At 38.5% G+C, this 21,882-nt stretch overlaps 1 protein-coding gene across 1 annotated transcript in view; it reads left to right on the plus strand.

Moving 5' to 3' along the window:
- LRIG3 (leucine rich repeats and immunoglobulin like domains 3) overlaps positions 1-17,138 on the plus strand; it is a 41,333-nt gene extending 24,195 nt beyond the window's left edge. Inside the window, exons 8-19 of the mRNA XM_059847014.1 lie at positions 110-253; positions 1,512-1,592; positions 2,245-2,316; positions 2,688-2,759; positions 3,933-4,096; positions 6,904-7,224; positions 7,742-8,023; positions 8,470-8,922; positions 9,132-9,290; positions 10,364-10,507; positions 10,592-10,867; positions 13,278-17,138. Of these exons, the coding sequence (XP_059702997.1) occupies positions 110-253; positions 1,512-1,592; positions 2,245-2,316; positions 2,688-2,759; positions 3,933-4,096; positions 6,904-7,224; positions 7,742-8,023; positions 8,470-8,922; positions 9,132-9,290; positions 10,364-10,507; positions 10,592-10,867; positions 13,278-13,522 (2,413 nt within the window). The 3' untranslated portion in view covers positions 13,523-17,138. The remainder of the gene's footprint in view (positions 1-109; positions 254-1,511; positions 1,593-2,244; positions 2,317-2,687; positions 2,760-3,932; positions 4,097-6,903; positions 7,225-7,741; positions 8,024-8,469; positions 8,923-9,131; positions 9,291-10,363; positions 10,508-10,591; positions 10,868-13,277) is intronic.
- The last annotated feature ends 4,744 nt before the right edge of the window (positions 17,139-21,882 follow it).

Below are 21,882 nucleotides of genomic sequence, written 5' to 3' on the forward strand. Positions count from 1 at the left end.
CAGGGGAAAACTGGTGCTTCCCCCCTAAAAATTCATGTGGCTTGAACTAAGTTAAATAAGCACTGCAGCATGAACATTAAAATGCTTTTTTTTCCCCTTAAATTTCCAGAGATTTGACATTCAATCAATTAGCAAGGTTAGATGATTCAAGCTTCGTTGGTTTAAGCGTGCTGGTTGGACTGTACATTGGAAACAACAAAGTAAATTACATTGCTGATTGTGCCTTCAAGGGACTTTCCAGTCTACAGATTTTGTAAGTTGACAAACTCAACTTGTAAGGTCAAAAACCTTAAGAGAAATCCTGTGTTTATAGGTTATTTCTTTTCTTTATGAAAGAGACAAGAACATTTTGTTAACTTCCCCTGATCAGTGTATGATTTTCTTACAGTAAGATTTCTTTCTAGAATAGTTGAGAAAGGGAGGAGTTACTCTTTTGTTAAGACTGTGCTTAATGGTTGGTGGTAACTGTAGTACAGACTTCCAGTAGCATTGTTGTGGGAGGGGCATATCTTTTGAAAGCAGCAAGCAGAGCACTGCTACCCACAGTTTTAGGGATCTGGATCATAGTTGTGTCTTAACTGAATCATTTTCCCTCACAGCAGAAATAAGAAGACAAAACTCATTTTCATGACTGGACAATTGCTTTAAGTATTAGAGCATGTTTTGAAATAGCATTTCTTAAAGGAAGGGAAAGAACTAATCTAAATACTTTCCTCTTCATTAAAACCTTCCCATTGCATACCACTGACCCATCTGTCAGCCAGATGAGCAAAACGATTGCCTCTAGGCATTATTTTCAGGGATTTGCTCACATATTCACACTTAGGGCATCTAGGAAAGATGTAAATTAGGGGAGTGTACTCTATGCTTTTTAAGAATATAGAGAGTTGGAGCTGATAAAGAGAGGAAGTTAGAGAATTGTGAGCTGTTTAGGTATTAAGTATTAGGCATTTTCTCTTAGATTCTTCTTTCTCATCCACCCCAACCCTGTAGATTATTTGCAGACACACTTATTCTCTACATAAAATCTCTGTATTCTCTTTATACTTCATAGATAATTAGCAAGTGTTTTGGGATGTTAAAATGACTCTCTGGGTGTTAATATTAAGGACTTAAAAAGTCAGGAGGGTGTTCTGTTTCAAAGGGACAACAGTTGGTCCTTTCCCTTCCTGCAGTGCATGTTTTCTTAAATAGTCCTGTATCTGAATACCTTTGGAGGGGTATGGGGGTTGGTTTGCTCACAATTCTAAAAATTGTTGAGTTCGTGATCTTTTTAATTATCAGTGGGAAAAATACTAATAGTCTTCAAAGTCTCTCAGTAAAAATGGAAATTATAGTTATTCAGGAAAAACTTGTCTTAAAAAACCCACAAAAACTGACTGAACAAAAATCCAACCTAGAAAGCTATTTTTGATTTTTTTTTTTTTAAGTAGCACATGCTGTTAAAGAAGTATGTACCTTGTTCTTTCTAATAGCTTTTGTGGTTTGATTTCCCCTCCCCTCTTAAACAGGGATCTGAAAAACAATGAAATATCATGGACTATTGAAGATATGAATGGTGCTTTCTCTGGCCTAGATAAACTTAAGAAGCTGTGAGTATTGCTATAATATTTGTATCTCATCATGCCTTAAAATATAGCTTATTATGTGTCTTTCAAGGGACAAGCCCCACACTTACGGATATTAAATTGTCCATAGCAGACATGATTTTTTTCTCCCTTACCTCATTGTTCTCTGTAACATCTTCCTTTTCAATAAAAGAAATTCAGGGTTCTCCAAGTCAAACTAATCTGAAATATTTTAAGTATTATTAATATTTATGGACATATTTATCAAAGAATGAGGTTTTCCCATATTAAAAAATAATAAGGGTATCATATGATAGTGGCATAGTGGCAGGCTTAGTCTTCAGTAAGGTAAAGCAACATCCAGTGGAAGTGGCTCCATTGCATTGAAATTGCAGATTTATGAAATAAAAAATGTTTATAGTTTTACATTTAGAATAATCCATGTCACTTAACTGCACACCTTAAATGTCTTCTAAAATCATTGTAAAATCTAGTTATTTATTCAAGGGGAATAAATTATTATCTTTTAGATGTGATGCATTTTGCTACATTGGAAGTGTATGGGTGGTGAATACTAGTCACAGTTGAAAAATAAATGCCAAAAATGCAATTATTCAGCTCAAAAATACTCCCATTTAATTGCATTTCTTTTGCATCATGTGCTTAAATTTTTCAGGATACTCCAAGGAAACAGGATTAGATCCATTACAAAGAAAGCATTTTCTGGTTTGGATGCACTTGAACACCTGTAAGTAGTAGAAATTCACACTTAACCCAAAATAGGAAGAAAATGAATTTTGAAGCTAACTGAATTTAAAGTAGGACTAACAAGCTTTACTTATAATTATGGATAAAATACACTTACCATGGTTGCTACCGTGATCTTCAGAAGATTTTTCAGTTTTGAAGTTACACGGAGTGTGAATTTTGGAATCAATGCAGAAATTCTTACATATTAAGCATGCTATAAAACTCCTTATTTGCATCTCTTTTGATTTTGAGCTTGAGTCCTTTGTATATCACTAAAATAGCAAATAGCAAATTATTGCTTGAGTCTTAAATCCATTCAGTTTAATAAATCTATTTTTTTCATCTAGTCCTATTCTTTTTTCTTCCTAGAGATCTAAGTAACAATGCAATTATGTCAGTTCAAGGAAATGCATTTTCACAAATGAAGAAACTCAAAGAATTGTAAGTTTCTATCAAAAGACATAATCTCTATTAAGTATATAGATATTATCTATACATATAAATGTATAAACAAAAGCCTTGTAAGGCGTCACCTGGTGCAGTGATAAACCCCTGCTGTAATCTCTCTGAAATAACATTAAAAGCTTATGCCGGTGTTTCGGGGTTTTTTTCTTTTTTTTGTATGATGGGTGTATTTAAGTGAGAGAGTGTAGGATAGGAGGCTACATTAATTTTCTGCTCCATTTGTTGTCTCTAAAGTCCTTATTTTAAATTGGGTTTTCTCTTAACAGGTTTTAGATAAGGGAGACTTTAATGTAATGTGCTCCAAGACCAGCAGTGCTGGACCAGTGAAATGCAGTGCTGTAATTCTTTTGTAAAGACCTGGTTGTCACTGCTTGTAATTGAGTCCTTCTCTTCTGTAGTAGCAGAGAGACAGATCCTCAGAGAAGTCATGAAGCGGTCACTGCGAAAAATGTATTTTAGTGAGGATGAGTTTTTGTCCTCTCACCCTTTCTCTCTGTTGATCAATGCAGAGCAACACTGGCTCACAGGCTGGGTGCAGAGGGTTATGCTGAAAGGGATGACATCAAATTGGCAACCTGTCCCTGGTGGGGTTCAGCAGGGCTCCGTCATCAGCCCTGTGCTCTTCATAAATGACTTGGACTCAGGACTGGAAGGGATACTGAGAAAGTTCACAGATGGTGCAAAACTGGGAGGAGCTGTTGACTCTCTCAAAGGCAGGGAGGCCCTGCCGAAAGACCTCAGCAAATAAGAGGTCTGGGCAATCTGCAAATGTATGAAGTCCAACAAGAGAAAGTGCTGGATTCTGCACCTGGGGTAGGGCAGCCTTGGCTTTATGGACAGACCAGGGAATGAGAGGCTGGAAAGCAGACCTGTGGAAAGGGATCTAGTGTCCTGGTTGATGGCAAGTTGGATATGACTCACCAGTGCCCTGGCAGCCAGGAGAGCCACCCATGCCCTCAGGGAGCATCAGGCACAGCATCACCAGCTGGACAAGGGAGGGGTTTGAGCTGAGCAGTATTGCTCTCTTTCTCTTGCAATGTGTGTGTTTAATATAAAGCCTTACTTTTGTTGTGAAAGTGTGCTCATACAGATCTGTATTACAAACAGAAAAAAAACAAACAGGCTTTGATTTTAATTGCTTTTTCTTAGGCACTTCAACACATCAAGTCTCTTGTGTGACTGCCAGTTGAAATGGCTACCACAGTGGATGTCAGAGAACAACTTCCAGAGCTTTGTAAATGCTAGTTGTGCCCATCCTCAGCTGCTAAAAGGGAGAAGTATTTTTGCTGTCAGCCTGGATGGGTTTGTCTGTGGTGAGTGTAGCCTCTATTTCTCATTCCATAAAACAAATATTGCTGTGTGCTTGGGATTTTTTTTTGTGGTTCCTTGATATGTTGTGATTTCTCTAACAAAATTGAGATGTGATACTTACTAACATTTTCTTCCGTTCCCAATGATGTAAATGCTTAAAGCTTGAGGCTTTGTACAAGACAGGGAGTGATGTACTTTGTGAGGGTAAATGTGTGTGCCTCTAGATTTAAAAGATATTGTTTAGATTACTATCGTTTTAAAGTGAGACATATTTTGGCAAAATTAAGATGTAATTTTTGGGTTTGGTTATTTGTAAATTTTTTTTCATACTCCATTAGACTTGAGGTTATTCCAGGGCTGATAAAATTTCAAGGTAAAAAAGCCATACTGGCCTCAGCTCTGATGTTTTTTATGTGTGCTTGTTGGGTTTTTAAAATTACTTGGAGTATGTAAATCACTGCCTTTAAACTGTGTTTAAAAAATACCTGATTACCGCAGTTATGATAGTAGTAGTTTTTATTTTTGTTTGCTAGATAGTAAATGCTAGCAAAATATTTTTACTTCAGGACCTGAGAATTTGAGTTGATAGCATCTGCTTTAAAAATGAAATTTTTCTATGTGTGTTTAGTAGCATTCATGACCACCTGTGTTACATTCTCTAAAGCAAAGTGAAGCTAAGCATTCAGAGTAAGAACATGTTTGATTACTCTGATATATAAAGTGGGAACTTTGAAAATATCAGGAAATTTAAAAGCCAACAAATTGCATTTAATGTATTTTTGTTGAATAAGTTTTATTTTTCTTAGTATAGAAAATTGAAACATTGGAGACGAAAAGGTAAGTATCTTCTCAATAATTTCGTCTCATAGCAAACATAAGTGGTTAATTTTTACTGCTGCTACCCTTTTTCAGTAGGAAAGCAAGTCCAAAATATAAAATAGTGTACCAAAATGTTGGTTTTTCCTTTCCTGTTAGCAGTCAGATATTTAATAAATAATCATCAGATTCTAGCTACTGCTGAGAAGCAGAGGTTGACGTAATGCAGGGAATTACAGATTACTCAGTGGCTAGAGAAATATATATGAAGTAGACACCCTAATTTATATGTCATGCATTCTGTCAAAAAACTAAGCTGGGGATATAAATGTATGTCTACCATTTGTTAAATTGGGGGAATTGTGATCTTTCTTTTGGCTGCCAAATGTTATTTTTAAGTAATTAATTTTAAACCATTTAAGATGTATTAGCAAGAAGAGTACTGAATCAGTTTTTGGGCTTGATACTTAACGCAATTGCCATGCAGAAATAACTAAAATCTCCTAATAAAATCATTGAGTTTTTCAGTTATATCTATAAAGTCTGTTATCACTAGACGTTCAGGTGTACCCACCTTGCCTTAGAAGTTTACAAGGGCTGCTTTGGCTTTTATAGAATTTTTAAGTGGAGTGTGTTGACTCCTGTCTGAATTTAAAAGGTGTGTATATATGTGCATGTCTTTGTGATACATTCATTCAGATATGCTCTTGGATTATTCTGTTCTCACAAAACATAATGCTAGTCTTATCCTAGTGTGTTCTGTGTTCTGTACTGTATGCTTATTTGAGTGACCTTTGTATCACCCCTTCCTGTCAGATAATTAGGATTGAAGTATGTTCTGCTGTCCTTTCACAAGGCTAATTTAAGTACTTAGAGTGTTTTACTTAGTTATTCCCGTGCAAAGTCGGTGAATGTCTTGACTCAATTTGCAAATGGTATGAAGACGTGGGTATGAAGCGTGAAAAGCAAATGGCCTGGGATGTTCTTAAAGCCCATGTTTAGAGTCCCAGATCCACGTTACCCTGTCACTGGAGCACAGCATCATACCTGCAGGAGTTTTGCAGATGGTTCAAGGTTAGGCTATCTGCACATCTCATTTTCATTTGTAACAGAGTGGAAGTTCTTTAAGAAAATAGCACTTTGACCCTATATTTGTTCACAATCATTTGAGATATAGTAAGACAAATGTGGGAGACAGCAGAATCTGCGGGAGGAATTTCTGGAACACAGGGCTTTCCTTGCAGTTGTTTGTCCGGAGATTGGACACATCTTGAAAGCTGGGAATAAACTAAGGCTTTTGGTTTTGGGAGACCAGGCATTTACTCGCCCACTCCTTTTGCACATGCAGTGTACACACAATTGAATAAATATTTCAGAAGGAAGCTAAATCTGTAAACTCATAATATGGCACATTGAAGGTAACATTCCTATAGTAAAGGGACCTCCAGGAATTCTTGAAATTCCTGTGTTCTGCCCTGCTTAAGGGATTTTTCATCCCCTTTGGCCCAAACAGATGCTCATCACTGGAACACTGACTTTTGTACATGATTTTTTTTGTGGATTTGGGTGAAATGCTCAACTGCAACTTGCAGTTTCTGATAGCAGAAGAACTATGCTTTCAATAAAGAAAAGTTCACAGCAGCCTGAGGTGTTGTAAAGATGAGAGGTAGGCTTCATGACTGATGTTCAGAATAGCTCTTATGGATGTCAGGGGGTAGTTCTTCTATCTTTAGTGCTGCTATTGAAGAAGCTATGCACACAGTCTGTTTTTAAATGTGCTTTCTCTTCAATAAGAGATGGCTTGGCACAATAAATTCATAAATACGGCATCTTTAAATGCCCTAAGGCTAACAAAATTTAAAACAAAAGCATTGTGGATCCATTTAATAAATACTTATCTGACTCTTCTCTCAAACCTATAAAACAAGGCTTACTAACTCTCTGGAAAGAGTCCTTAGGCATCACATATATTTTTTTCTTTTCCTCTGTGCAGATGATTTTCCTAAACCACAGATCACTGTCCAGCCAGAAACCCAGTCAGCAATTAAAGGCTCCAATTTGAGTTTTGTGTGTTCAGCAGCCAGCAGCAGTGATTCCCCAATGACTTTTGCATGGAAGAAAGACAACGAATTACTGCAAGACGCTGAAATGGAGAATTATGCGCACCTCCGGGCCCAGGGTGGAGAAGTGATGGAGTACACCACCATCCTTCGACTGCGCAATGTGGAATTCAGTAATGAGGGGAAATACCAGTGTGTTATTTCAAATCATTTTGGTTCATCCTACTCTGTCAAAGCCAAACTTACAGTAAACAGTAAGTGTGTTATATTTTGTTTGTGGACTTAGAATAATTTTAATCAAGGATTCATAGATTTTCCATTCTTGTCATCTGCATCTTTTAGAAGATCCATAATATGAGATTATTTCTTAAAAAATTATCCATTTCCAAGGTCACCATTCAGTTTTACCTCTGGTCCTAGTGTGCTGAAGCATAGTATATAAAAAAACAGCATACCTAATTAATAGTAAATCTGGCAAAATCAATGTTACAAGATGAAGAAATGTTAAGTTTTTCTCACAGGAGGGAAGTGTATGCTCTGTTTCAGGATGCTATGGAAAGGTCACGTAGGAGGCTGTTAGCAAAAATGAAATTTTGATCTAAGTGGTCTCACATACTTCACAGTTCCCTCCCTTTCTCTGGCTGCTGATCAATTAAGATTGTATGTTTCTCTAGTGTTTTTAGGCTCCTGAGGGGTGTTCAAGAAAAGGCTGTACAAAACAGGGAAAGTATGTTTCATGTGTTGATTTTGGTATCACCAACTTTTCTTTAGTGCTGCCTTCATTTACAAAAATCCCCATGGACTTGACCATTCGAGCTGGGGCAATGGCACGTTTGGAATGTGCTGCAGTTGGGCATCCTATCCCACAGATTGCTTGGCAGAAAGATGGTGGAACAGATTTTCCTGCTGCACGCAAGAGGCGCATGCATGTCATGCCTGAAGATGATGTATTCTTTATTGTTGATGTAAAGATCGAGGACACAGGTGTTTACAGCTGTACAGCTCAAAACACTGCTGGAAGCATTTCAGCTAACGCAACATTAACAGTACTAGGTAAGATATTGGCAAACCTTAACAGCACAATCAATATTATGATTCAGAATAATGAAAGTTAGTTATGTTTCTCAGTGTATACATATCTGGTACGCATGGGATGGAGGGAAGAAGAGGCTTCTGTTTTCATTTAGAGACAGTTGATTTGTTTCACTTGTGATTTCTTGACATTTTGTTAATCATTTTTATTGTAGTTCTCTGCAATCTTAAGCGTATGTGATTTAGCATATTTACCTTATAAGGTAATCAAGCATGTAAATTGGATCAATTGGCAAGTAAATTGTAGTCTTTAAGTACAAATTCTTGAGTTTCTTCTTAGAATGAGAGTAAGCTTTATTAGGCCTTACTGATGGATTTAATTTAGCTTTTCTTGAGCTGTGAAGGAAAGGGACACTTCTTACTCTTGCGAGATCATTTAGAATATAAGGCTTGTGCTTTCTTTTCAGAAACACCATCATTTTTGCGGCCTTTGCTGGATCGAACTGTAACAAAAGGTGAAACTGCAGTCTTGCAGTGCATTGCTGGTGGTAGCCCTCCACCCCGACTGAACTGGACTAAGGATGACAGCCCTCTTATGGTAACAGAAAGACACTTCTTTGCTGCAGGCAATCAGTTACTAATTATTGTGGATACAGATGTAGAAGATGCCGGGCAATACACTTGTGAAATGTCTAATACGCTTGGAACGGAACGAGGCAACATCCGTCTTAATGTAATTCCTACTCCCACCTGTGACTCTCCTCAGAACGTTGCCCCATCACTTGATGATGATGGATGGGCCACAGTTGGCATTGTGATCATAGCTGTGGTTTGCTGTGTGGTGGGCACTTCCTTGGTGTGGGTGGTCATCATCTACCACACCAGAAGGAGAAATGAAGATTGCAGCATCACAAATACAGGTGTGTAAACTGAAGGTTTACCTTGGAAAGGAAAACAAATGTTTGTGGTTACCTTGCGGTGACTTTATTGTAGGAACATTTGTGTGCTTTGACTCAGAGGCAGAAAGGTGAATTATTTGTTACTTTCAGTGCTTTGCTGACAAGTTGAAAAATTTTTCTACAAACTGAAGTGTGTTGATGGCTTTTGTATGTGTTTTGCTCCCCCACAGATGAAACAAATTTGCCTGCTGACATTCCAAGTTACTTGTCATCCCAGGGGACACTGGCTGAAAGGCAGGATGGATATGGCTCATCTGAAAATGGCAGTCACCATCAGTTCCTCTCTTCTTCTGTAGGAGGGTATTTCCTGCAGCAAAGGGACAGTAATGGTAGGTAGAAAATGCTAAACAGATTTTTCATGTGACTTGAGGAGCTGCAGTTTGGCTATTGTCTTTCTAACTAATAGAAAGAACACTGAAGAAGCATGTTTACACAATTTAATAGAAGACATGAAATTTATTGCTTGGGATTTTTTCAACACGATAACTGGAGCTTGGTGCTGTTCATCCAGATGATGTTATGGTGTTTATTTAAATCAGGAAGCTTTTCTCTAGTCTCAAGGGTGAGTTTAAACTGATGAGGACATATGCAGAAAAAGAGTGTCCAAAAGAAATTACCACAGTGTGTCTTCCTCTCTTACAGCTTGAAAAGTGGAGTGTAGGCATGTGTGGTAATACCAGTGGAACTTTAGTTTAACTGTTTAAACTTGCTGGTTAAAAGAAATCGTTACAGTCAGAGTCAATAAAAAATTTAAGGTGATTGCAAGTTAAAGGCTGCAGTACTTGACATTTATACCTGTGGCCTCTAAGAATCCCGTGTTTACCTGCGCTAGGGAGGAAAAGGCACCTTTCTGGGAGAGGGCTTGGGGTTGAGATACAATCAGGAGCTGGGACAGGTGGGAGCAGAGTGATGGTGAGATAGTTTTGTAGTTGTGGGGTAGTGAGAAGAGCAGCTTCTTTGTGGATCAAGAACCAGAGACTGTGTCCAAAGCTTTCAGGAGCATTGAACTAAAAATCTTTATTGCTGTTTAGGCAGCCAGTGACTCCCTCAGATTCTTTCAACCAGGACTTTGACATTCTGCTTTGAAAGGGCTGTGAGACAGATAATGAATTTGTCTTCTGTGCTTTGGAAGGAGGAAGTCCCTAGTTCTGATCCCTGTAATTGGTTTTGTTTTGTTTTGTTATTCAGGGATTGTACAGTGAAGTGACACATTCTCTGTCAAGCCTAATTAATTGAACAGTTGCTGGAATTAGAATTCTTATCCAAAAGTTAGGTTAAACCTAAGCAAACTTTAAACTACACTATAAAATGTAGTTGAACACGTGGGGTTCTTAAAACTTACTCAAGAAACTCTTAAGCTGGAGATTCACTGTGTGCTGACATGTCAATTTTTGTTTTTAAGGCATTTACCATCTAGATAACAGCAGTGAAACAGACTTGGAGGGTGTTGCAGATCCATTCCTGTGCCACTATCTGGGAACTTCGGGGACTTTGTATTTAAAAGGCAGCACCTACAGTTCTGATGCATTTGAATCATACAGTACAAGTAAGTTGGTGGGGAGAAGCTTTAGTCCTAACTCAGTCTTTGTTAAGATGAATCTATATAAAATGAATTTTTCATTTCCTTTAGGTTGCAGCCCTGACCAGAGAACAGCAGGCTTGGGCCCTTATGAGTCTGGATATTTAAAGAAAAAGGAATGTTGTCAATACTCACCTCCACAGGAAGATCCTTTTGACCAGTGTGTTGGCATTATTGGAACACAGGCTACAAGTAGCAGATTGATGAACTCTATTTATACTCCAAATGAAGGAACTGGACTGAAAAGCAGAAGTCTCAATTCAGACGCATTTGATTTAAACAGAAGTTTGGAACCCTCATCTGTTACAAGTAAAAGCACTTTCATGGGTATGTTCTAGCTATTGTTTTTAATTCAAGCTGCCTTTGTCTTTGGTGTCTTGTTTCCTACCTACAACACCAAGCAAAACTGATTTCTCACCTTTTTCTTTCCCAAATGTTTGATGCTGAGGAACAGAAAAGTGACTATAGTAAAACTGTGTAATGAGGATATTTAAATTACCAGATCTTAATAGCTCACACTTATATAAAAATCTCATCAGTAACGCGATTCTTATCTTCTGTCTTAATATAGCTGGCAGATTTCTATAAACGTTAGTGTATATAACTTAAATACACCTTAAGAAACTTCAGGCATACCAGAAGTTTTGCCTGACAGGCAAAAAGGTGTAAAAGGAGGGGAGTGCAGGTGGGGAGAAGTGAACTTGCATGCGTATATATTGTATAACACAGTCAGCCAGAACTGTTTACCTTTCAAAATAAGGCACTGTGTAAAAATGCCCTCCCTTATCCCTCCTTTGTCGTTTTCTCATGATGTGCATGATAAAAGAATTCCCAAAGTTTAGTTTAGGGTTTACAATTCTAATCCAGATTGCACGGAGGGGTGGGGGAAGAAGAAAAGCATTGCTTTATCCTTGCAGCTCATTAAATTTTGGGTGTTGGTTTGGTTGCTTGATTTAAAATGCATACAAAACCACATATTGCTTTCATCTTTGTGATATCTTAGCACCAAAAACAGCCCTGGTACCATGGATTGTCTCCTGGCTGGTGTGTCAGCACAGGCTGATCAAGATCTGGGTCTGTTGGCTCTGAAGGGGACCTGGGGGAATGTGCATCACTGGGCTCTTTGTTCTCAGGGGGTGGGGAGGGAGGCACAACCTCTGAAGTCTTCCCTCTTCAAAAGCCAGATGTTTGAACTGTAAAATGTTGCAGATGCCAGGACATCTGGCAGAGACCCGGGGACTGCACATGGCTGGCTTCCTGGCTGCCTGCCACTGTTGCTGTGGTGGGACTGTGCAGATAGGGTCTCCTGCAGAAAACAGTCAAACTGTGTGTTCATATAGCCAGGAATTAATGTCACTTCAAGGGTGCATAGTCCTCTGCCCTAAAAATCTATGCAGTTACTTCTTTGATCAGTTCTCTGAGCGTACTACCCCACTTGTTTTGCATTGCCGTTGCCTTGGATGCTTCATAATCATTAGCACTCTTCCTTCAAAGAACTGATAGCTAGATCTTGGGATGCGGTAGCTGTGGAAGAAGTTGTGATAGATTTCTTCTTGTCTTTAGTTGTGAATTTGCTTCTTCAACATGGTCGTCAAATTCAAGCCCCATTTTGCCTCTGCAATCATAATGAAGTCGACAGCTGGCATTAGCATCCCAGTTGTCAGAAAGTTTGTAGCTTGGATTTTTTTTTTTTTTAAGACAGTTCATGGAAATAAGAGTTTTGTCCAATTCCTTTTTTAGTAACTTCTTAGTTAAGAGTTTTACTTGAAACCTTTGGTTCTAGCAACTAAACAAAAGCAGAAGTGTTGCGTTTTGGGTTCAAAATTTATTTTAAAATGTAGTGTTAAATTATTAATAAAAACTTGAGTTCTTCAAAGTCAGCCTGTGACACATTGTCCTCTGAAAAGAAGTCCTTACAGACATTTTGACTTAGGATGGTGTATAAGGCCCTTCTTGTAGAAGTGTTGATACTAACAGCTTCCCAGTGATGAATGACACACATGGTGATTGTTTACTTGCTAGTAAATACAGATAATTATTAATTACAGTTAAACTGAAATTTTTAATTTTCTTGGGGTTGCTGCTGTTCTCTTTGCCCACAACTGACTGGATGATCAGTGGTGAATGTAGCATGTGGCTATCTGCATCTTTATTATTAATGGGAGATTCTAGCCAGAAAAAGATTGTGTTAGCATTCAGATTGCACTGTGGGACAAAGTTGTATAACCTGATAGGGTTTGTGAGGTTACATTTTTTTAAAATTCCTATTTTATTTTTTCTGAGCTGCATGGAGTAGATTGCATGTGCCATTCATTTATTGAAGAACAAAACAGGGAGTGACTTTTGCATTAGAAACTGTCTTGTAATGTGTTTGCAGGTTAATCCCTGTTCCTATCTCCCCCCTCACCACCCTCCCCAAAGAAAAATGAGTATGGAAGTAGTCATGAAAACAAAAGAAATGAAGTTGTAGGTGGCTATACAACTACTTGGTAATGTTTTTAATATCTCTTGTGGCAGAATCTTACCTTATGCTTGTGATCACATGGATGTTTTCTTTAAAATGGTGGAACAGCATTTAAGTAAAATCTCACTTTGGTGAGCTTCCTGTCAATCTTGCATTTCAATGTCATGTCAGTTTCTGTCAGTCTTGCATTTCAGTGTCACTTATGTACACTAGGGTGAGACACAAATCTTTTAGCATCAATATTTCTGTGCTCACTCTTTTACTGTCTTTCAGGAACATTTGGAAAGCCTTTATGGAGGCCTCAGCTGGACTCTCTTTCAAGCTGTAGACAGCCAGCAAATTGCCAACCAAAAACCTCCCATAATAATCATCATGTCTCGCTGGACTTTGATGCAGAGGCAGATGAAGAGGGAAAGGAAAGGACAGTTTCTAGAGGAGAAAATAGCTTTTATACTTGCAAACAGTCCTTTGAAAACTTTAGGACTTCTACTTTCCAATCGTGTGATTCAGATACATAGCTCCTTTTGGACTTAATGATTTCTGGAACCAAAGAAATAATTTGACATACTACTACCTCAGTATGGAACTTTATTTAAAAAGGGAAGAAGGAGAAGAAGGGAAGAAAGAAACCACATGATGCTCTGAAATCAGAAGAAAAATATATTTTTTTTTTCCATTAAGCATAATTTCCAAGATCCTCTACATTGGTTATACAGGGAAAAAAATCCTTATAAAAATACTGTATTTGTAATTATTTTATAGCCTTTTTTTAATGCAAATAATATGTTTTGTAAATTAATGGTGTAAATAATACAGTGTATGTATTTCTATGTCAGACTTCATTTTCTTGAAATGAGTAGTAAGCATTCTAATTTTGTACTGTTATTTGTACCTTTTTACAAATGAAAACTCCATGCTGTTTGCAGGTACCATGCATCTTATTTGCACATTACTTTAATAAAATATGCTGCCATGTGGTCTCTGACCCACATTAGTGTATGAAGAATGAGAAGTGTGAATTGCATTTGTAGACATTGTTGCAAATGTAGGTGCTTTCTGATGCATGTTTGCACCTTCATTTGACTTAAACCTTTAGATTTACTGTGTAAACTATGTTCATCTTCAAAGAGTGGGTGTGGTTCTGCCACAGCTACTGGTAAGGTGGTTTGCAGCTATTTGAACCTAAGCAAGGCTGTAAATCCTCCAGTTTGTGAATTCCCCCTGTCAGATGTGCACACACATGCTCTCAGTTTTCATGCCTGTGAGGCTGTAGTACCAGCAGTTTCCTTGTGCCTTTCTTAGCATGCCTGCATCTGGTGTAGGGATATACACAGTAGATGCAGAAATTCATATCAAGCTATTTAGTAAAATTAAAAAAAGGCACTGGATATCTGCCTGGTAACCTAGCTTTTCTCTGAGTGGCTTAGTGTCAAGTGTTTCCAAATATGCAGGGCATGCCTCAGTCTTTGCTTTCCCATACCCTTTCTCCGTCTTTTTTGCTTCTGCAACCACTCCCTGCTCAACATGAGGAGGTAATCCAAAAACAAGATAATGCATTGTTTTTTTGGTTTAATTCATACTTCTGTTCCTTACTTGGCGGCCTTTCTCTGGTTACAGATGAGATCTGTGCTTTATTGTTAAGTCAAGTTGAGCAATTGTAGACTCTTGCTGGATTATATTTGTATAATGAATGCAGTATCTTTACCTGTGCAAGACGAAGAGGATTGCTGATTTCTTACTATAAAACAGTAGTTAAAACTGAGTGAAAACAGTCTTTATTTTGTGTTTCCATGTACAGATGCCTGTTGTTTTAAAAAGCTGTGAATCTTGTTGTCATTACTGCACTGAAACAGCGAGACTTCAAAATGGTTAATTCTACAGGACATTGGCTTTTCAAATCTGCCTGCTTTGAAGGTGCAAACTTACATGGTTACCAAATAGCTTCTTTTAAACTAAATTAAAAGCAGCTGTTAGGGTAGGCCATCACAGGCATCAGGGCTAAAGCAAGAGCAAAGATTTTGTTGCCTGCTATAGCTGAACTAAGGGCTTTTAGTTGTCTGCAGCCAGAAACCTGGTACCCAGATTGCAATGCAATTTCCCTTTAATTTAGGCACCAGTATTAGAGACAGGAAGTTAATCCATCCTTAGTCACTGGTGGTCCAGGCATACAGAATGGATTTTGCGTGCTTTAGTTGATCATATTGCCAGATTTTTTGACTTATTGTTAATTTGTTTTCATTGCTGCCAGATGTGCTGATGTGGTGAAAGACATTGGTACGGGTATTTGATTATAATTAAGTGCATTTGAAAGACATTAATTTTTCCTCAGTTAAGCACAGACCTGTAGGTCAATAGGACAAGAAATCTAACATTTGATTCACTGAGTATCTCTCCTTTTTCTCCCCCAAACCCCACTCCCCAGTGGCCCTGTTTTTAGGGAGAGGAGAGTTACTGCCTGTGATAGCTCCTGTTTATAACCAGACATTGCTTTGTGACATATTAAAAAATACCGAAGTTAAAAACAGTAACTCCAGATTTAGTGTTTATCCTTAAGAACTCCATGTTAAAGGTCCATCATGAAAAACAAGCTTTAAATTCTGTAGTGGGTGAAGGTCGAGAACAGTGGCAATGTCATTCCTTTTGCATCTCCTTTGCAAAGATACTAATCTTCCAAAGGCTTGGATGTCTGTACCTAAATAAATGTTCAGGGTCAATGACTGAATTTTAAGTGCTTTTTATCAAGTTGCATTTAGCAACCTAGACATAGGAATTGTTTAAAATTTTATTTGATTGTTTAAATGTCCAGAAATGGATCAAAGCTCCCAAGTCTTTTTTGCTAGCTTGAGTTTTTATGTTTTAAACGTGGATTGTGCTTAAATATTCAGTGGGTATCTGTAAAATGCAGATAGACTGTAAAGTTTCAATATCTTATTAGTTCTTTTTATACCAATGATGTTGTCAAACGCCTGTTTTAAAGGCTTGGAAGTTTTCTTATTTGTTTTGGAGTTTTTTTTCCTCCCCTCTGAGATGCACATGTTAGTGAGCTGGTAGTTGGGTATTTACTCAGCTGAAAACTAAATCGTGGGTGTGATGGGGAAATAAATTGCAGCCAACCTTGAGTAAAGCTTACACTGCATCTCTGGAGTTAGAATGAGAAACAAGTGTTGTGTTTTCAGTTTTATGACCAGGAGCAGCTGGAATCTTGCAGTGGGCTCGCTTAAATCTTGTAGAATGTTCTTTAAGGGCAGTGGCTACTTAATGCTTTACACAACAAAATGTTTTGCCTGTTGAATTTACACAAGCAGTTGCTGAGGTATAGTTTCTGCAAGCTTTAAATAGTTCAGATAAATAGAGTTAATAATTTACCACAATTTCTCTGGCACAAGCATTTCCTAAATGAGTAACCTAAATGGTGTGTCTGAGATGACACTAGGGATACCTGCATACTGAAGGGTGTTCATTTCAAACACAACCTTATGGAGTACTGCTGTATTTCAGCAGCAAATGCTTTAATTCAGAATTCATAATTTAGGGGATCTTCAAAAATGCCAAAGAGTTAGGTGCAAAGCTTTCTCCAATTGAGGGCTCATTAGTGTCACCAAACATTTCTTGTTTCAGTCTCGGGGAGCTCTTGAACACTTACACCTTATTCCTTGAGCCACTTCAAAGATGCTTAAAAATAAGACTTGGCTTTGCACTGCAAACATTTGTGTTCTGCCAGCCTTACAAATGAGGACTATAATTGGCCATTGTGTTTCATCTTGAATATAAACATAAGGAGAAATTCTATTAGCTACCTGCAAGATTTCTTGTTGGGGAGATGACACCTCTCAGAAAATTATACTTTCTCAATGAAGTCTTGTTTTTGCTCACTTTGCGTATTGCTTTGTCACAGAGAATGTGTCTTGACTAGTTGGATGTTAGTTTACAAGTCTTGTGAAATTATTTCATTAAAAGAACAGAGAGGGGAACCTCTGCCTGTTTAGTGAAGGGAAAAAAACCCGTGTAGAACAAGATGTAGTTTGTGTACATACCATTTTACTTTGATTAAGAACTTTCCAGATGCCTTCTGTTTTTATATTTCAGGAAACCGTTACAAGAAGGAATAAAAGCTACAATGTCTTGACTCACTAATGTGTGGCAAAATGTGCTTTTCCTGGTTGTTGTGCTTAAGTATTAAAGGGTGAGGTATTCCCCTGAAACAAATGCATGCACACCTGATCTCTTACCAAAAGGCACAGGTGGCCTCTTCTGTTTCCCGTGCTGCTCTTTCTCTCATAGCTCAATACTGCTCCCATGTCCTCAGGGGACCCTCTTTGCTAACCTATGCTTCTCAGTTTCCAGTTTCTCTGCTTTCCCTGACACTGTGGTAACAGGCTGGGACAAATGGACTCAGTTTACAGAGCACAGTGCAATTGCAGGCAGTAAGCAGCAGTTGTGTGCTGGAAGAGAGGAGGGGGAAATGTTGGAGAGAGACAGGCTAGCCACAGCTTTAGGAAGAACTTGGTATGAGTGTGCAGAAAATGCATAATTCAGGAGACAGGGATTAAATATTCATAGGACAATGTTACAAGCATAATAAAGAGCATTTTTGTACTTTACAAGCTTTACAATGCTTTTTGTATATTTAATTCCGCTCACCCTCTATGCTTTCAAGTGCCAAAAGCAGCAGTGCACGAAGGAGGACATCATCTGGAGATTTACCCCTTACTGCATCTAAAATCTCCTTTTCTGGTAGACAAGAAACAAGATCCATTTGTTTTTCTGTGTTTGGGTTCAAGACTGAATATTGCTTCTGCAGTGCATAGTTTCCCAGAGTCATGTGGTCTGTGAGGTCCACTGTGTCAGAATGCATGTCATCACTGACTCAAGAATGCCATGGGACACTAGGACCTGAGGGTGAAGTTGGTAGCAGTTCTAAATTCACTGCTTGTGAAACAAATTTAGGACTTGTTACTTGAGAAATTTTTTCCCACACAGCAGAGAGCAGAACCATAAATTACTCTCAATTAGGGACTACTGAATAGCACTTCTGCATGATCCCTGGACCTCAGCCATCAGCAAGGGCACTGGAGTTATTGCTGTGCAGTTTAGCTGTTGACCATGGGCTGTTGACCAGCAATTTCAGCGCAGGAGTTTGCAGTCTGAGTACCTATATGTACTTTGTTCTAAAATTATTGGTGGCCAGTTTTAGGGTGCGTGAATTTCAAATATGGCTTTGGAAATTAAGATCTAACTTACTTGACAGAGGTAGTAAGATCCTTTGGATATAAAACAGACTTTGGGATTTTGTAGGCCTCTACTTTAAAAGGCTGGTATGCAGCATTGTCCAAAGACACACTGCTTTGCCATAGCAATATGGGACCTACTTTATTTCAGCACTTCCTTTGTAGATGTGCATGGACAAGCCATGACTTATGATTTGAGTCTGCTGTTGGATTATCAAAATTCAGGTATTGCTTATATAGAGGCATGTGAAATAACATCTTTTTGAACAGTGAGGTTTCAGATTCTTTTATCAAAATAATGGAAAGCCGTATCAGTTCCTGTCCAGTTAAATAAGCAACCTTTGGCAGTATTCCCGGTGTTCAGCCTACTTATTTTAGAAATCATTGAAAAAATACTGTCGTGAAGGAATAGACATTGATGTCCTTTGGTTGTTTGCAAAATGCTTGCATTTTATTTTGTTCTGACGTGGAGAATTCAGGGCTCCATTCAGCCTCTTTTCATCAACAAATGGTGGACTACTTTGATCCTGATTTTCATAGATGTGCCAGCACAGACATATCTAGTTCTGTGTTGGGCGGGCATGCTACATGGTAGGGGAGTAGTCAGAGCTACTGTAAGGCAGAGCTACGGAGATACCATAAAGGGAATTCAGGGTAGGAGGCCTATAGTTCCCCTCTATGAAGGGGTTTTGAATAGTTCCCTTGTTCCAAGGGAGTAACTTGCAGGTTTTAACATTTACTCCTCATAATTCTATAAGCTTATAAAGGCATTAAAGCTGCCACTTTATTAGCCCTTGAATGGGGAAGGTGTGCATTTTCTGCGGGACAAAGTACCATGGAGTTTTTGGAATTGCTTTTCAATCTCTTTGTGATTCTAGATTCTTAGAAGTAAGCAGAAGGACTTAGTCCTTCCTTTGGCATAAGGAGATCCCTCATGATGTGCCTTACTGCATGCAGAAGAATTTTGCAGTCTGTTTACTAACCAGAGAGCTCACACAAAAATATTTGATTCACTGGCACCACATAATAATTTTTAACACATCTCCAAGTGAGTCTTTTGTTCTGTGTTTTTTAATCGCTGTGGCTGACTAGCACGGCAATGAAGAAGCTGCTGTTTGAGTAAGTGGTAGAAGACATATATAATTATGCCAACTCATAACTGAAACTAGCCACTCTTCTGGCTTAAAATAAACTGTATTTGTGCTGCTACCTGCTCTGGGTCTGTACACCAGTAGCATTAGGAAAGCATCCGTGCTGCAGCAGCCAGCTGCCCGTAGCCTGGCCTCTGCCACAGAGTAGTCGGGTTCTTTATTAGTGTAAAGTTCTTTCTCTATTAACCTTCCCTCAGGAAAGGGGGAACATGGCCTCCATTGTAATTAGCTAACACAGCCTTCCATGTAAGCTAAAGAATGGGAAGTGTCAGGGGTGCTTGCAGCAGCCTCGTAGGTATTTGCTGCTAGCAGGGAAAAGTTAATCTGCTCTCAGATTTTGGCAAGGGCACAAAACCCAAGTGTAAAAATGTTCTTAGAATGAATTAAATTACACATAAATGTGACCACACAGTAGGTAAAGTAGTAAAATGGTGGTGATGATGGAAAATATGACTAATCTGAAAGCTGCATTAACTTAATGAATAAAATTATCCTTTAACATAAACTGAGGTACTTAAGTGCCTTATTTTAAATATGTGGTTGTTTATTGTTCTGTAGCTTATAACAACTGGGTTATTTCAACTAGCAGCGCACTTTCGCAGTTTGGTCTGAAACAGCATTTACATTCAAAGTATGGGGGTTTTCTTGAAAAGAAAAAGAGAAGATGAAATCAAAAAGCAACTCTGTGACACTGAGTCACTGAACTTGTTTTACTAAGTGCTTTAAATTGGAACATGAAAAAAGTGTGAAAAAATATAAATGTTTCTGATTTTTCACTTTGAAATGACTTGTCTCAAAATTATTTTCATTTTTGTTTTTGAATTCTCCCTTTTCCATTCAGAACTGGAATATAAAGTGACCCCCTTGCATTATCAGGGCAACACAGACCAGGCACACAGCTGGGGTGTGCAGAGCCATTGCTTGTTCTTTCCCTGCTGCACATGCCTCTTCCCAAATCCATTTGATCTGAGTTTGGCAGGTCCTTGTGGATTGATTCTCCTTCCTACCAGAGCATGTTTCTCTCCTTGATTTTTTCTTGAAAGTACTGACTCAACAAGTTTCTATAATCATAAAGAGTCAGGCTTGATATTTTTCTGTGTGATTAGAAATGTTCTGCTCCCTGTGCACTTTGAGAGCTGTAGAAGGCTGGTCCCAAGGTGGATTCTGATCAAGCCCTGAGTGGCCTCTTGGCAGGGAAGCCACAGTGGCAGCCTTGCTCTCCACTGCTGCTACCCTGGGGATGCCTTGATCCAGCACCTCAGATTCAGGAGCTGTGCAAGCAATGCCCGAATCATCTCTTCTGTTAAACTGAAGTGCAAATAAAAGGCTGCATCAGATAGCTGTCTCTCAGGCAAGGCAGCTGAGGGGACGTGTTTGAGTCTGTAATGTCTGGTCACTGATAGGTGCAGAGGCTGAGGAGAGGGATCTGGGAAAGGCATTCCTACCTATTTCTTCCACCCAAAGCTTTCCAGCTGTTCAGTAGGGTTGGACCTCTTTTCTCCTTACAAAACATTCTTAAATGGAAAAGTAGGAATTTCCTCTTACAGTTCACAGTAATTACAGAGTAACTATTTTATAACTTTGGTAACTTTGGTGGGATGGGATTTTTTTCTTTTTTCTTTCTTTTTTTTTTTTTTTAATGAGGTCTTTCACAAAAGAGTTTTAAGCTTACGTGGGCTTCCTGCTCAAGATTCATGTATTTGTCAGGAAAGAGAAAAAAAAAAGGGTCTGCTTTTTTTAGAGCCAGGTGTTTTGTATGGCTAAGTTAAGACATGCCTGAAAAGGCTGTGGTTATTCTCCTGTCTGAAAAGTACTACATTTATTTGGGTTTTTTCCCTTCCTTTTTGTAGCATTGAGCACATAACTTTTCAAATGTGCTGTTTATTTCTGTGTTTTCTGTTTGTGAATCTCCTATGACCATTAATTTCTTTGGAACACTGGAATCAAAAGTGGACATTAGTTTCCTCCTCTCCTTAAATATTCTTACAGATGTTGCTGTAAATCAATTCCAGGGCTGGCATAGCATTTGGCTGCCTGACAAATGGGCCATAATAACGCAGCTCAGTAAAATGTGGAATTTCTGATGTAGTTCTTGTAACTTTTTCAAAGCAGTTGTAAATTCTCATCCCTGTCAGCACAGGTGGAAAGATAGTTGCAAATAATATGGGCACGTGTGTGCGTAGAGGGTGGGGTGTAGAAGTTGCCTGTATTTATTCTTTCCCCAGAGTCCTCTAGGTGGTTCATCACTTCCATTATTTAATTCAGCTACTTGAAGCAAATTTTAAAAAGAAATACTCTCATTAAACTCAAAATGATCTTGCTAACAAAGTTTTGGAGAGAGAATATCTGCCTGCAAATTGAAGCAAGGGGGCTGTGGCAGCTGAAGGTCGGAGCTGGGCTTGGTAAACCTTGACAAGCTTCAGAGCAGCCCCTCAGGTAACAATAAAAGAGATATTTCAGGTACCCACCATGAGTTTTTGCTTCTGAGAGGGCTGAGCC

This window comes from Haemorhous mexicanus, chromosome 5 (genome assembly GCF_027477595.1).
Source record: "Haemorhous mexicanus isolate bHaeMex1 chromosome 5, bHaeMex1.pri, whole genome shotgun sequence".
In the NCBI taxonomy this organism is placed as follows: domain Eukaryota; kingdom Metazoa; phylum Chordata; class Aves; order Passeriformes; family Fringillidae; genus Haemorhous; species Haemorhous mexicanus.